At 39.2% G+C, this 16,893-nt stretch overlaps 3 protein-coding genes across 3 annotated transcripts; all 3 read right to left on the bottom strand.

Annotated features, from left to right (window-relative positions):
• Positions 1-332: 332 nt before the first annotated feature.
• Positions 333-7,751, bottom strand: copb2 (COPI coat complex subunit beta 2). Its single transcript, XM_079221219.1, has 22 exons — positions 7,687-7,751; positions 7,146-7,283; positions 6,924-7,010; positions 6,391-6,517; positions 6,092-6,240; positions 5,741-5,887; positions 5,343-5,442; positions 5,094-5,236; positions 4,683-4,882; positions 4,447-4,557; positions 4,266-4,354; positions 4,063-4,169; positions 3,743-3,886; positions 3,407-3,537; positions 2,960-3,167; positions 2,592-2,702; positions 2,190-2,404; positions 1,947-2,085; positions 1,584-1,721; positions 1,405-1,482; positions 1,090-1,242; positions 333-786 (listed from the first exon to the last, which is right to left on the bottom strand). The coding sequence occupies exons 1-22, from the start codon at positions 7,687-7,689 to the stop codon at positions 691-693; spliced, it is 2,814 nt and encodes a 937-aa protein (XP_079077345.1). The 5' UTR covers positions 7,690-7,751; the 3' UTR covers positions 333-690.
• A 1,296-nt stretch (positions 7,752-9,047) lies between these two features.
• On the bottom strand, positions 9,048-10,638 carry rbp2b (retinol binding protein 2b, cellular; the record flags this gene model as incomplete). Its single annotated transcript, XM_079217490.1, has 4 exons — positions 10,552-10,638; positions 9,876-10,054; positions 9,296-9,397; positions 9,048-9,101 (listed from the first exon to the last, which is right to left on the bottom strand). The coding sequence occupies exons 1-4, from the start codon at positions 10,622-10,624 to the stop codon at positions 9,048-9,050; spliced, it is 408 nt and encodes a 135-aa protein (XP_079073616.1). The 5' UTR covers positions 10,625-10,638.
• Positions 10,639-13,119: 2,481 nt separating this feature from the next.
• On the bottom strand, positions 13,120-15,601 carry rbp1.1 (retinol binding protein 1, cellular, tandem duplicate 1; the record flags this gene model as incomplete). The annotated part of the gene is made up of 4 exons (XM_079217602.1): positions 13,120-13,195; positions 14,205-14,306; positions 14,936-15,114; positions 15,529-15,601. The coding sequence occupies 4 exons, from the start codon at positions 15,599-15,601 to the stop codon at positions 13,145-13,147; spliced, it is 405 nt and encodes a 134-aa protein (XP_079073728.1). The 3' UTR covers positions 13,120-13,144.
• Positions 15,602-16,893: the final 1,292 nt, after the last annotated feature.

Here is a 16,893-nt window from a genome sequence, read left to right as displayed (position 1 = left end):
CTCTTCTCAGATCTCTCAAGGTATATCCAGACTGACGAAGGCTAACTCGTCTTTTCTCCGTTTTAATGCAACTGTAAGGGCAGACAAATATAGCTCATTTTGGTATTTGTGCAAAAACAAATACACAAGCTGACAAAAAAATGGTTCACCCCCAATTAGTAACATTAGATGGAGGGCTAGAAACGTTAATATTGAGTTAACTGGAAGATGCAACATTCAATCCCCATTAATCAAAGGATCTGTCCTTGGGCTACACATTGAAACTATGAGTGTGTAGTATCACCGTGTTTTTACAACTAGTACGGAACACTCAAGTCAAACGTAAATATGTACAGCAACTGAAGTTTATTGGACTCAATGAATTTTGATTTTCCATTACAGACAACACAAAGCAAAGGGTAAATATACTATAATCACTCAATGGACAGTTAGTGAAAGTTTCCTTAAACAATCAAATGGTGTACAAAATGGATATTCGGAAATAGACATGCGTCTACTCCTCTTCTGAGAATAAAACATTACTGATATCATCTTCATAATGTAATTAAATCCTGCCACTGTAGTAGGCGGACATGACAATATAATATGTTTACGTACAAATACAAAAAAGGGGAAAGGGAGTTTGGTCTCTTTCTTTTTGTTTTTTAAATAAGGTCTGAAGAGTGCTGGGGAACAGAGTGGTGCCAGGTCTCAGTCATCTAGAAAGTCATCATCGAGGTTAACATCTGTGGTGTCAATGTCATCAAGCTCCATGTTGTCCAGGTCCACTTCCAGCTCATCCAGAGTCTACATAAAGACACACACAAAGGATCATTTGTTATAATCTGAATTATTTTTCTCTTAAAAGGTTCTATTTATTGATTCATATTTTATCCATAAATCCGTTTTTTTTTCTTACATTTTATGTAAAACACTTTGTACTGTATTTCTTAGAAGACATTTATTTTTACATTTTGACCCCAAGACAACACGAGGGTAGCAGTAACCATTGTAGGATCAATAAGAATCTCATTTTATATATATATATTTTAATTGTGAGAAACAAATACTATAATCAAAAGATAAAAATAGAAGAAATACAAGTCAAACCTCTTTTTGTGACTGTGAGAACTCTGGGATTTCCTCCTCCTCTTCTTCTTCTTCTTCATCATCCACTGCTGTAGGAGCAGCAGGTTCAGGCTGTGAAGCTGCTACTGCTGCAGCGACTGGAGCCGCTGCCACTGACTCCTCACTGTCCTGTGTCTGCTGGAAAAAGTGAGTCAAATAAAGTTTGATTGGAGGTTTTAATATTACCAGCCATTGGTTTCTCTCGCTTTTATTGAACTTTTTGCAATATCTTATTTTGACTGATAACTATTAGATAAAAGTTAGCTCAAAAGAAAATGTTGGACACTGCAGACAAACCTTGGCGATAGCAGGAATGAAGGTTCCTTTGGGCTCGTATCCCTGAGCCTCTTCAAGAATATTCCTGTCTTCGTTGAGCTGAAATTTTTTAAATATAGAAGATAGGATTGAGATAAAACTATGGAAATATTTTCGACCCACAACACCTCATTTGTCAATGTAAAACTTGTGCAACTCACCGTGACGAGAGGATATTCTTTGGCAGGCCTAGAGGTGCCCAAGCAAGACTCTCGGAGGTAATGCTCAGCTGCAAAGGCTTCTTTCAGCCCGGGGAACAGATTCTCATACTCGGTGGGGTCTGCTAGAGACTCGGCCGCCTGTAATGATGAGCCAGTACAATGGGTCATGGTCAAGAGGAAATATCCAGATATTCAAACTCATATTCTTTTTTACTCGTCTCTTAAGAGTCTAAAATCCTGTTAATGTAAATTACATTTTTACCCACCTCGATTGGTGCCAATTGTTTTCTTGATCTTAGTTTTAAAGTTCTTTGCTGTGTCAATATTTTTCAAATAAACGATAATCCTGATAACAGAACTGACCTTCGTGTTGACCTTAGCCAGGTTCTCCCTCCATAATTTGACCACACGGGACACCTGACTGGGCAGGTAGGTGCGAGCCAAGAAGGCAGCTTCAGGCAGTCGGTTTGTTCTGATCAGAAGCTCCAAACACTGATCCAGACTGGAGAAAAGACGATATGTAAAACAGTTACCGCATGGTCGATATGATCAATTCATATCTATTCCATAATTTGTCCCCCAATGTCAAATTCATCTGGTACTCACTTCCCCTGCAGGAAGTAGGTCATGAAGGCCACATTGTTCTTGCCGTCTTTCTCTGCCCCCTCAGCCAACTTGCCCACCATTGTAGCGTTACCAGAGGCTGTTGCGAGGAGGAGCAGACCACCGTAATCCTGAGCGTGGTGCAGGCACTCCTGGGCCAGGCCGAATTGGCACTTACTGATAGCCAGCTCCGCCAACTGCTTCCACTTCTGCTCTGACTACAGGGGTTAAAATGACACATTAGAAATGTACTGGACACAGAACTTGACCAGTAATGGTCTGAAATGACAACAATAGTTAAACTCTTGTGAGCCATTGTGAATTGTCTGCTGATGTTTTTAAAAAGGCGCTCGCCTTAGTGATATGCTGATAGACTTTGCCTCAGTTTCATTACTATGCTCCTACCTCTGCCTCCACAGCCAGCTGGTAGGCGATCTTCAACTCTCCCAACTGCAACGCCAGCTCAAACCTGTGTTCTGGGTCTGTGGACACAGCCAGGGCCTGCTGCTTGAAGCCCTGAAGAGACAAAGAAACAAAGCCCATAAGCATCAGCTTACAAGCACAGACTGTACAAAAAAACCTTAATCCTTTATCAATTAAAAATCATCCGGGATCACTGATGGTGCCCCATGCATGACCTCTTATCAAGTTGGGGACAAAAAATACTGAATCTTTCTGTTACTAAAACTGACTGCTATTAAGAAAATGGATTGCAAATTAACTGACTTGAATTAAATAAATAAAGGAAATTAACTGCTAACGTATTTCCTTACCTGTTTCTCCAGGAAATGGGCGACTCTGGTTCGCTGCTCTTTAGGAATTGTGGGAAGCACTTTGTCAGCCATTCCAAAGTCCCTCCTCATCACGGCAGTCTGGTACTCCAGGACGGAGACCAGCAGGGAGTAGCTAACAATGTTGAGCTCCTTGTCTCCAAGGTACAGACGGTCGTCTTTTGGTATGTAACCGAGCAGGTACATGGTTCTGCAGGGAGAGAACGCGGTCGGCACAAAAGATTCAGCATCCTTCACAGAAATAAAATACACTTTTATAGCTTAAATGTTATCTTTCTAGACATTTATGCAACTGTGATTAATTTCCTTTAATATTCTTGTAAGCATAAAGTTTACAAGTTGAGTGAGAGATACACACAGACAGGCATTACATTTTATTCAGCCATCCCTAACCTACTTAAATTCAAGATAAACCATCTTTATTTGTACCTGTCAAGGTGAGCAATAGTGACGATCTCTCCTCCTACATAGTAGTTGAGTCTGTTCACAGAGCTGGTGTAGATGAAGCAGTCTCCTACCCAAAGCCCAGTTTTCACAATCTCCTGAATTTCTCCCTGGACCTGGACATAAAAAATAAAAATAAAAATTCACACAAGAAGGTGGTGAATGTAACTTAAGGTATATTTTATTGTAAAGAAAACGCTCCTTTATTCTAAATATAAAGCTTTGAGTTGAAGCCATGCCATGGAATCGAACTCTACAATCAATCAATATTAATTAGGACTTGGGAGTATTTTTAAATCATTAAAAGTTAAAAGCACCCACCTCGAAGGCATCTTCAATACCATCCTCTGTCACTCCTTCATTGTTCTCTTGAGAAGCAGCTACTTTTTCTGACATATAACGCAGAATGAAAAAGGACTCTTCTGTAGCGATGCAGACCAGTTCACCAGAATCCGACCAGAAGATCTGGGTTGATTATGAAAAAAAAGGTGAAGAGAGAATGATAAAGAAACAGAGTTACTAAAATGACTGGAAAACAGCCTTTCTAGGCCTTGAATAATGTGTTTACATAGAGTGCTGTTAAAGACCAATTTATATGAGACTAGGACCTAACTTGAAAATTAAAAGTAAGTAAGTCTTACGTGTTTGGGCTGGATCTCAATGCGGCGGATCAGCTCGGTGTTCTCCCAGTCATAAAATGCCAGGCCATTCACTGATCTTACCCCAAGCAAGAAACCTCCGTAGATCCCTGCAGGGAAGAATGGGATCACATCCAGTGAGGAAGACCGTGGGAACTATCCACTTCAAAAACTATAAGTTTACAATGTAACAATGTTCACATTACCTTCAGCTCCAAAGTCAGGTTTAAAAGATTTCTTTTCTTTGAAATTTTTGAAGAGTTTCACAATACTGGTGCTTTCTCTGATGGCATATCTGTTACATAAAAAAAGAATGTAGCAGTTAATTATCTGATACAGAGGTATACATGAGGGAAGTATTGCACTTATTTCCAACAACATACTTACTCAGATGAGTCATGTGCCCAGGCAAACTCCTGCGCTGAGCCAAAGCTCTTGTTCCTCAAAGCCATGGCAGTATAGATGATATACTCTCCATCTCCGCACACCACAACAAACCTGGTGCACAAAAATATTCAAGGATCATTTATTGTCAATATGCAACACAGGGATGGACAACAGTGCTTATGTCTGCCCGTTTCTAAAATAATCATAACCAGTCAAAGAGTCCGGGTTGAGTGTACCTTCCATTAGGGTTATGCTGAATGGTTTGTGGGTAAATCTCACAGCTTCCCATGTCTTTGACAGCCAATGGCAGCCTCTCTCCATCCTTGATCTCAGCGTCACCCATGGCCTTCAGGTTGGCTTGCTGTATCTCACTGTGTTTAGCCCAGATGATTTTTCCGTTCATATCCATAGACATTGCTGGCTCCTCTCGACCCACCTACACAGCAGACGTTGAAAGAGATATTAGATTATATACATAATATAATTAATCTTGATATCTTTTACAGATCAAGTTCCTTTGTAAGCCACCTTTATTCCTGCACAACACATTTTCCTTTTATATTACTGTTTAACCGTATGTAAGGGCATATAGTAGGAGTTTCTTTTCAATCAAAATACATTTATAAGAATCACTCTCTTCTGCTCACCTTGATAATGATGCTGCCTTCATCGTAGCCCAGCGCCACATTGTTGGAGCCTCTGAGGCCGCACACACACCACACTCTCTCCATGCCATAGTTCAGGGTACTCTCCAGGCGGTAAGTGCTTGAGTGCCAGATACGCACCGTACCTACAGAGGGAGGAGGTAAAGTTTCATGATCAAACAGGCCATGAGGTGAGATGCATTGTGGGGGTGTTTGTGTACAGAGTTGAGGATGAGTGGGATTCCTGCTTACCGTCTTCTGATCCAGTGATGATGATGGGCAGCTCGGGGTGGAAGCTGACACAAGAGACATTCTGGGCGTGGCCCTCCAGAGTCTGAACACAGGTCTTGTTCTACAACACACAGAGGAAGAAAATGAAACATGTACGTGTGTATATATATATATATATATATATATATATATATATATATATATATATAGACACAATGCTAAAGGATGCTTACAGAAAGAATGGAGATGATCAATGATGAAAATACACATTTTACAACCATCAACTCTTTCAGCAAGTTATACTTGTTTTTTATGTAACAAAAGTAAATTAGCCTGTGTTTTCATTAAGAGTATATGAGTTACATGATTTGTGTTCTGTGGCTTACTTTCACTTTCTTGTGAATGAAAAGTGTTCTTACCTGGTAGTCCCAGATCTTTACTTGGCGGTCATCAGCCCCTGAAATGAGGTAGGGCTTGTCTCCTCCGCTATAGTAGTCAATACAATTGACCCCTTTCTCATGACCCTCCAAAGTAAAATTTGGAGACGAAGACCCTAGTTGCCAAACCTGAAACAACCCAGAGGACACAGCAGAGAATCAATGAATACACATCAATGCCCTTTAATTATAAGTATATAATACTTATATGTCAATAATTTATAAAAGGCAAGAATCAGCCTAATTTATTGTAATTCAAAATCTGTAAGGCAGAAGAATCAGGGTGACGAGATCAAATTAGCAGCAGTAAAGACATCAGCAAGCGGCCCCTACTTTAATCGTCCTGTCCAGGGAGGCACTGGCGAACTGGTTGTTGTCCTTGGGGTTGATGACAATCTGCATGACATAGTGAGTGTGGCCCTCAAACACCTGGCTGCATGACCACTTCTTCTCCCAGTCCCAAAGCTTGATCAACATGTCATCTGCACAGAAACACATTCATGCTGAGTGTGCACTCAATACACATGTATTTGAGGGCACTGGTATAAAGAGACCTTTGAGGTTTTTTTTAAATCAGTATGACAGAAGAGGATGCTACCCATCATCATAATATGATACGTTTACAAGCTTACCACTGCTGGTGAGGATATAGGGCTGGGTCGGATGGACAGCGATGCAACGGATGTAGTCAGAGTGGGCCTCAAACATGTGGACACGCTCCAAGGTGTTGTAGTTGAACACTCGGATCTGCATGTCATCCTGCAGAGGGAGAAAAATAAATGGAATATTAGCTGAAAACATAAAAATAGACAAGAGTAAAATACATTCCAACATAAGCATTTGGTATATGCTATTTAAGTCGGACACAATAGAAAAATGTAAAGCAGATGTGAAACACTGATGTGAAACCACTGCTCAAGTGTTTACAGCACACACCACATAAACCACACCCATTAAACACATTTAAACTCATACTCTCAGGTTTATACTATTAGTTGTTAAACTGCTGTAGATAGATAGATAGATAGATACTTTATTTATCCCCAAGGGGAAATTAGTTTGTCACTGTAGCAAGCAACTAACATAGAAGGCACAAAAATATAAGCAATGCTATGATGACAACGGTCAGAGTCCTGAACCCAACAGGAAAATGGAAGAAACTCACCGCTCCTGTAATGACCCAGTTCTTCCTTGCCACAAACTTAGAGGCTCTGACAGGGAGGTCACATACTTCAAAGGTCTTGACGAGAGTCTGGAAACAAAGAACATTGCTGAATCCGTTTGCAACATCATCCCTAGTTTTTGACTATTCAAGCTTGGATATTTAGTGTTAATCTGTATTCCGTAATGCAACTTTGTAAGGATGGCCCATCGACAGTGATCACACCTGTGTTTCGTGGTTCCACACACAGACACTGCCGTTGTACAGACTGGCAAGCATCCATGACTCGGTTGGGTGAAGGTCCACACTCTTCACTCGGTCTGACCGAGCCGTCAGCCTCCGCTTGATGTCCAGCCGCAGAGGCTGCAAAGAGAGAGAACATCTGGGTCTTTTCTTTATTACATGGTCATTTCGCTCATGATTTGGTAAAGACAATAACAGGACATGTAGCTAAATGACCGTTAGCATGTTAATATGAAGCCACATATATTGCAATGATTTCAATAATCATAAACATCCCATCCGAATGAATTCAACCACCGACTCAAAACAAGTGTAATCACATACAAATTACGCTTACAAACAACCGTTGTATAAAATATAAAAGGTTGTTAGCTACAAGTTATCCTGCTAACTCAAGCTAGTTAGCCGCTAAGCTACTTACAATAATGCATGTTTATTTGACAATTTCACTGTCCATATAAACATAAACAAGAAGCCTGTACGGAAACAAAACATGCTGGGGACTGTTGTAAAGGTCGCTTACCATGTTTTATCCCCGTGTTGTCACAATAAAATGAGTTAAATGAGATGTGAGCAGTTGCAATCGGTGTCCAACTGCTCCGACTGGTGAACACAGCTACTTAGATACTGACGTGGAACTTCCTGGATTTCAGTCTCGCGTGAGTTGTGCTCTGAAAGTGGTGACGTGACATGAAGCGCGGGTCTCGGTGACCGGAAACAAACCTGCACGGTTTGTCTTTCTGTATGGTTCGTTATTTCCGTATTCGAATGAACGAAAAAACAAATGAACAAAACGTACACGGACCCTGTATGACGTCGCCATTATGCCAAGATATTTTCAGATGACTAATTTGCTCTACTTTTACTGATTTACTGAGCAATAGAACCATCACATTCATCATAGAGCAATATAACCATCACATTTATCATCAGCTAATTGATTGAATTACATTTAGTACACTGGAAGCGACTGCCCTGACCCGGCCTCGCATATGTTTTTTCTCTCGTTTTCTTCTTTTTCTCCAAACTTTTTCTTATTGTAGTTACATACCAACACATATTGTTTTCCTCAGGAAAGATTTTTTTTTAGCATAACATAAGTTGTGTTGTTAATCATGAGTAAGATGTCATTGTGACAAGAAGGCTTTCTTTAAAGAAGATTAATGTAAAAAAAAAATACAAAAATACAAAATACAATACAACATACTATTGTATTACTATTGTACTATTGGGCCATATTAAAACCCAGTTGCACAGTATCAAAGCAGAATTGGCCTGATTAAAAATGTCTGTCATAAAGTTATTTACAAAACATCTATCTACCTCAAGAGTATATCAAACTGATGCTAGCCAGTAAAGAGTGGTGGGAATTATTCTAATACTATACTTAACTATCTACCAACTAGTTTCCTTACAAACCATGACATTAATTGAAAACTTTAGAAATTAACTTTAGAATAAACACAATCATTAAATGTGGCACTTTCAATTATCACGTTTGTTTATTGAGTTTGTTTATTAGGTTTGTTTATCAGTAATAGTATTCTTCTATAATCATGATCATCAGTAATATCAACTTTTTCAGACAGAAAGTTACACACTACTTAAAGTTCAAAGTTGTAATGTCTGAGGGTTAGATCCTTTTGTGTTAGATCCCCCCAAGATACTACCATGTTATCCCAGCAGATGGCAATTTTAGCATTACTTTATAATACACCCCTCTGACGTATTCAATGTAATGTGTAACTGTTGTGTAACAATGTAACAAATTGTAGCTCTTCACCTTTATTCATTTTATTCATACATTTGGGAAAACATGTTATTTTGGAGCAAACAAAGACCTTGTTAACCGATTAAGTAAAAATAGAAACATATTTTTGCCTTTTATTCTTTTCTCTTGAACACCTGAACACAAACTACATCTTCACACGTCAGCTCCTGTGGGAGGAAATAGGGGTAATTATAAAAAATGAGAGCAATAACAGTGTTAAAACTGTCCTCATCCTTAATAATCACATTCTACTGTGCAATACATCCCACAAATCCAACACATTCATTTTTTATCAAACCCATGTTCTGATTCAAATATTTAAGTACAAATCCAACTATCACCACAAATACTGCCAACCCACCAGGTAGAGTTTGTCTCCTTCGATCCAATGTTTCCAGCCACGGTTGGCCTTCTCTCCTTTCTGAGTGCACACCAGCTTGTCCCCCTCCCAGGTCACCAGACACTACAAGATACCACATATAGTACATTCATTCAACAAAAAACAATATTCATTATTCAATGGACATTTAAACTATATTTTACTTTAACCATGTTAGGTAAATTCCTCACAAAAAGTCCCTGCCTCCACCTCTTACATGACTACTTTTACCAGGCTCACTTTTCTAACGTGAAGGTTACTGCCGTCATGAAAACTCACCAAATTACGATCTGTTTAATATATTTTACTGGCTTATGACAATACACTGCTTGGTTTTCCCCCATTACATCCAGTTATATAATTCATTAAATTATAAAAAGTAAAACATTTTACTATATTTTGCTGATGGCTTGATTATGGCTCAAATACCAGCAGGTAGATTCACCATTGCCAAGTAATTTTGTGCAACAAAGTCATTAGATGTCAGGGATAATATGAGCGGTTTAAGATGTAGATCGACTCTTTCCACTTCGAGGACTCCATATATGAGAGATCAACCCACCTTGATGTTTCTGTTGTCTAGTCCCTTGGTGCACTCATCAAACTCCACCCCTACAGTGAAGGCAAGCTCATAATTCCTGAAGGTGCTCAGCGTTTTGAAGTCAAACTTGTCTCCATCTTGAGCTACCACTTTGGTCTGAGATAGGGAGATAGCAATTTTCCTGGTAGCAAAGTCGATATCTAGGGCCAGAATAGAGAGACTCGATGATGCCATCTTTTTAGAATAGTTTTGATTATAGTATATATATATATATATATATATATATATATATATATATATATATATATATATATAAAGCATATTTTCACAGGAATAGAATAAGTAATGTGGAGATTTCCCTCACTTCTGTGTTTAGTCTTAGACTATACTGAAGCTAGAAAATTGTCCGTGAATAATGTTACATGAAGATATTAAAAAAAATAAATAATCTGAATCATTTTAGTATTTGGTATCATAGTTGTTGTATACTCAGTACTCTGTGGTGAAATAATTACCTGACAAAAATATGTTTCCATTAGGTACAGATGAACAATAACACAATATTAACACAAATATTTAAATTGTGTGTTAGTTACTTGTGCAGCTTTTCTAACATCTGTAACATCACCTTGAAACACTAATTCAACATATAACCTCTTCAGCAAAATTAAACCCACAAAAATTAAAAGTTTCTTACTCAACACTTTCAAATACTCCTCAAATTTGTTATTGGTTTCCAGTATCCATTTCCCACTGAAGTTTACAGGCATGGTGGCAGCTGGTGATGCTGTTGTGTGTGTGTGTGTGTGTGTGTGTAGACTTTAGACACTGTATGGAGGGGAAAGGTGCAGGGTGTCCTCCTGCTTATATATAAGTCAAGGGGCATTAGGGCAGAGAACTATTGATAAGTGAGTTTATAGCTTGAAGAGGATTGGCAGGGGCACATTTTTTAAGAGGGAGGGGGAAGATTCACCCTTTTCTTTACACAGTCATTGGAGGAGGTTTCCCCCCTCTCACACACACACACACACACACACACACACACACACACACACACACACACACACACACACACACACACAGACACACAAATGCTGCAATGATGGTCAGTGTATAATGTACAGCCAGGAGAAACTATTTTGCAACATCTGCCAACAGTGTGTACTCTTTATTTGTTCAGAATACACACACTTTTAGCATGAAGGTCAATAAAGTTTAACTGGGTTTGGAGTTTAAAAAACCTAGCATTTGTGACTAAGTTTGGAATTAATTTATACATATATCAAGTCTGTTGTGAATAACAATCGATGGTGTGGCTTTCCTCCAAAACGTTAAATTAGATTATTAGATTATTATTAGAATTATCTTCCCCTTTTTCTTATTCTGAAAAAAAAATCCAGAATCTATGAAAACTTTGTTTTTTGTTGAAAAGTCTTAATTTTTATTTTTTATTTTTATTTAGCATTTATATTGCTTGAATTATTAAATAGGCTGAGACTTATTAGATATACCTTTCTTTATGGTACTTTACATTGTTAGTGGTGGAGTCCGCCGTTCCAAAACTGGATTCAAATAAAGTGCTAATAAAGTGCTTCGAAAGATCGAAAAGAAACTATGCATGTAACTGCTCAAAGGGCATCTTGTGCTCCCAGTGATCGATGAACGGGTCCTATCTGAAGAAACTCAGGGACTTGTGTTGTAAAAATCTTCTTATCATTACCACCAGTGACCACAGGTGTTGCCAAATCAACCAGGACTACGGCTTTTAACTTTTACTACTGGACAAAAGATGTATCCTTCTTCACTGTCCATTCTCTGTTTACAACAATAAGTAAAGCAATGACTGCCTTGCAAATTAGTTGTGACGTTACAAAATCATCCACTTACATACACGTCTTAAACTCAGATTCAAGGTGTTCCTCCTTTCGCAGATAAATGTGAAAGCAGTCTCCCATGTGTCAATTCTGCTCATAAATCATTCTACACAGTGAAGGTCAAAAGGCCAAGTGAAGGAAAATGTTGAGCCAAGATCCTCTCTTGTAGTGAGCTGTTTGCCTGTCGATTGCTGATCTAAATAAGAGTTGAGCTGAAGACCACCCTTGCACTTAGTAGAAATGTTTTTATTGAGAATAAATGCAAATGAAGATGTTGCTCTGGCACCAGTCTCTGTTTCAACCCCTGCCTGAGACTATAATTTCTCTGAACCAGCCAGAGCAAGAGCAGGGAGAGATCAATAACAACCCCCTGGGGAACCATAAATAAACAGAGCCCGCAGGTAGGCGCCGCAGGAGGCTGATCAGCAGGCTGAACAGTGGCACCAGTGGCAAAGAATGAGGCTGCCCAATTGGTAGGTTTAATAGTAATGCACAAAGTGATCTGACAGATTAGCTGATTCAGAGCACAGCGTGGCTCAAGACGTCTGGTCGGAGCTCCGCAGGCTTCACTTCACTCACGGAAATTCTCAAATAGAGGCCCCTTGGATTTTTCATGCATGTCTGGAAAGGCATTTTCAGATAAAAGGAGCTTAAAACAGATGATCTGTTGGCCTGTGAAACTTCAGTAAACAGCAACCAACCATTTTAATGCTTTGTCTGTTGTGTGACTGAACTGCCAACAAATCATTTCCATTTCCAATAAGTCTGATTACCAAATGAAATGGCAGGTTTAACCGCTAGGAAAAAGACAAATTACATTATTGAGCACTTTATTTTATTGATTGATTTTACTATCAATGGCACATTCCCAAAGGAGCTGGGAGGGATAAATACACACATCATATCTAATATCTATTCTGCAGACAAAGCATCAGTAGTAGTAATTTGAAGCCTCAAACACACTCAGATTTTCATCTTTTTCCACCCACAGCATTCTCATTCAGAGAATTAAAATGGGATTAACCCACTTTGTCTTAACTGCCAGCCTTTACCTTCCCACAGGTCATTTCAGCGCGTTGCGTTATCAATGTGGTTCACCCATCAGAACAGCCATCAGCAGTATGCATGCGTCCAATACATCTAAACTTGTTAATCAAAAGAGCTCCCACCCTGAGACAGATATACAGTATTGCATTTGTTGATGTCACATGATATACAGTCTTGATGGAATATAAATGAGTGTTTCCTAGAAAATAATATTCATAACAATAAAACCATTGGGTAGACAGACATATGGAGTGATGTATGAATGGACCAAAGCGAGATTGGATGGTAAATCAGAGGCGTCTGATGTGTCTGGCGTCTCTCTGTAAGCGATGTCAGCAGTGGACACCACCTCGTTCAAAAAAAGGCAGCTTAGGTCTTCTTGAAGAGCTGCTTGCAAACAACTCCTGCAGCTCTCAGCTCCTGCAGAGAACAAAAGACAACTTATATTTTTTAGATTCATACAGACTCAGAATGTAAGTTTGACTAATGGGAATTACCAGGAGGATGACAGAAGCTTATCCCTACTGTCTCCCCTAAATCCTCGCCCACAGTCTCAGATAAAACTGTGTCTGATTTAGCAACAGTAACTATGGGTGGGAGGGGCTGAGGATGGGTCAATTATTAGTAAAGGATGCATGGAGATATTGATTGAGCAATATTTTGTAAAATCTAGGGCACGCTAGAGGTCAGGTACAGTTTTGTTGAATATCCTTGAGCATCCACCTTGCAAAGTATTTTCTTCCATCAGAGGCCACTGTTGCTTCACATACAAACCCTCTTTCAGCGGTGGAAACTTCCAACTAATAATGAATTTCATAGCTGCTGATTGAAAACATCTGTTGACATAATTTTAACCAAATAATTTGGCATATTATATTTGCTTAGCTTTGATAGCAGTAATCACACAGAGGGAAATCTGATAATGCTGAACTAATGAAAATGGCAATGTGCTCGTCATTACTTTAAAGCCTTTTCAGATGCTAATGGTTTCATTACAGGCAACAGTAGGTCACACTATGAACTTCACAGAGGAGATGTTTAACTAAAAGTCATTGAAGTTCTTCTAACAGAAATTAGATTGGAAAAGTCAAGATAATAACATGCAGTGGCTGTTATTGCTGTGTCATAGGGTGATAAGTAAATTGAGGACCAGACACTTGAGAACCACAATATTTATAATATTTTTGTTTTTTTACCTTTAGAGGAAGTTCCTTATGCAGAAATAGTATGGTTTACTTGGCAGTAAAATAGTTGCATACACATGCACCTCACACAGTATAATGTTACTGCTGCCAGAGCTAGTGGGCCAATTCATGAGTCACACATAAAAATACAGCACACATACAGGGCTGAGAGGCAATTTGGATTTGGATTAAAATGTCCAAATTGCATGCATTAATATTCATGGCAGGAGCTGATGTTTTCTTACCAGATGAAGCTCATCTCCGTCCACCCAGTGGGTCCAGCCTCTTCCTTCAATCTCTCCCTTCTGCACACACACCAGCTTGTCTCCCTCCCAGGTGATGGTGGTCTTCATGAGGTCACAGGTCAGGGAGAAATGGGATTATAATACATGATGCCCCAGTGCATGATTTATTCAAATGTAGCAAAGCAGATACATGAACATATAGATTTAAACACATAAGCTGAGTGAGAGGCAATCCTATTAAAAATAATGATTCTGACAAAATACAGTCACCACGTGACCCTTTTCTCTCAGGCACCCTCCAGTTTATAGCTTATCTATAATCAGCCTATCAACATACAACAAAAGCTTTTTCAAGGGGGACCACAGATAATCTTTGATCCTATTTAGTAATCAGGGAGCAATCTGATTAAAAGAATGTGAGTCTTGACGTACTTCTCTGCCTCTCCCACTTCTTTTCCTGCAGTATCTGACACGGCTCTTCATTACATCAATTTATTGACACGAGTGCGAAAAGTATGAGGAAAGTTTTGTAAGTAAGTGGTAAATTTTGTATAAAATCTCACCACACTATATGCTCATTATAGTCTGGAGGGCTCACACTGAGAAAAGTTAGACATACACTTACAGTTTTGGCACAAATGGAAGACTGGAAAGGTTGACCAGGATTCTCAAAAGTTTGAAACAGTATCGCATCATGTGTACATTCATTCAAATCCCCCCTGGATACTCACCACGCATTTCCTGTCATCCACTCCAGACAGATCCTCCTCAAACTCTTTGCCCACATGAAAGTCCATGTTGTAGTTTTTGAAGGTGCTGAGGGTCTTGATGATTATGTGGTCCCCCTCGTGGACGATGTCCTTGTCGGGCTTCAACAAGGTGGCGATTTTTCTGATGGCAACATTTACATCTGCAACAAGTCCCAGAGGAAGGTGGAGAATTAATACAAAGAAAGTTTCAGACATATGCGTGTATGTACAGATTTAAAAATAGTTAGATGCAGCAGTGTTTGTATGACATGTTTTCATCAAGCTTATATTTTTTGATTGACATAAAATGTTTAAAATAACTGGTATTCCTAACAATAAAAGTATCACGACAAATGTGGACTTCTCTCATTATTGTACTTGACATGAAACAATATTCTAGATCGCTGCAATCACTCCACAACAGTAACATTATTAGGATTTTTATGAATAGTAGAAGACTATTTACACATGCTCTAATGTTCATTATTTAAAGGAGCTCTAATGACGATATGTTTTCTCACAAGCCTTTGCCTTCCCAAGGCCTGTCCTCCACTAGCGACCTTCTACAAACTCACCAAGAGCCTTCAAGTACTCCTCGAAGTTATCGCTGGAAATCATTTTCCAATATCCGTTCAGATCAGCTGGCATGTTGGCTGTTGCTCTGCTGCTTTTCTTACTCCCAGTGAGTGATGAAGAGTTCCACTGTTGACGGCTACTTGTGCCAGAGTGCAGAACCTGCTGTCAAAAGCCCCAATTTGAACTAAATTCACTTTAATCCGATTACCTCCCACTTCCCTACCTCGATCAACTCCACGTAACCACTCAAGCCTCCCCATGCTTTTCCAACGTATTGTATGCTGGCATGCATACATAATGTGGAATAGCCTTATGTTGGAGAGTGCTTACGCCGCCTGTATGGGATTAGGATGAATACACTTCCTTTATTAATTGACACAGGGGCATTCATATGGAGTTCCACATGAGGCAGATTTGGCCTGGTTCTGTTATATAAGATGAGGCCATTTTAATCATGTTATAATTATGATGCAGAGCCATCAACAATCAGTGGACTACACAGTGTGGATAATGTGCACAGTACAAAAGCAGAATCACCTGAGCTTAAAATGGTCTGGCTGGAAAAAATTAATGTAGGACTGTCATATCTTTTGTTTCGCCTAGATAACTCAATTAATTTGATAATCTCTCTTTTGCAGCAAACCCACTGTCTAAATCCTTTACTGACTGAGACACACACACACACACACACACACACACACACACACAAAGGATGCCAGTCAGTATCAGTCACAGTGGCGCTTTTAGCCATTGGCCTCAGTGAGAAAACACCTCCTGTAGCTCAGCAACTGTCAGGATTACTTTAAATCCTTTGGTGGAAAAAATATAGGCTCACAGACAGTGTGTGTGGATGATAATGGGGAAACTGAACAGATCCACAATGAAATGCTGTTGGGAGGCTGCTGCAGATGTAGGGACACCAACAATGATCTTCAGAAGAGAGGATCCAGCTTAGACCTCTGCAATTAAAAAGGTGCCAATGTTGCGTTTTGGTAGCCTAGTGATTAGGATGAACACCATGTGTATACAATATACAAACACACATGGTGCTATTGTTAAGGCTGATTTCTTAGGTTGTTAGATATGTAAAGGCCAACAACAAAATTATAAATAAAGGTTTCTTTTATAAGGTGATTTCTTTTTTGGCAGCTTACTCTGTCTGCTTTCAGAAAATAAAATGCATTATTTGCTGGTAGGCTGTGTCAAGGACGGAGAAAAAACAATAAAAAGTCCAGGATTATAGTGTAATTTATTTTGTCTCTCTGCAAGTGGGATTTGGGATACTGGGAGGACTTTGATTCATGAACTCAACTCTAAAATCCTGGTTATTATTTCATACATTTAGACAACTACAAGGAAAAAAC

The sequence above is a fragment of the Taurulus bubalis genome (genome assembly GCF_910589615.1).
Source record: "Taurulus bubalis genome assembly, chromosome: 1".
NCBI classification, from domain to species: domain Eukaryota; kingdom Metazoa; phylum Chordata; class Actinopteri; order Perciformes; family Cottidae; genus Taurulus; species Taurulus bubalis.
Note: the sequence above shows the minus strand (reverse complement) of the source record. Positions and strands in the feature narration are given on the sequence as shown.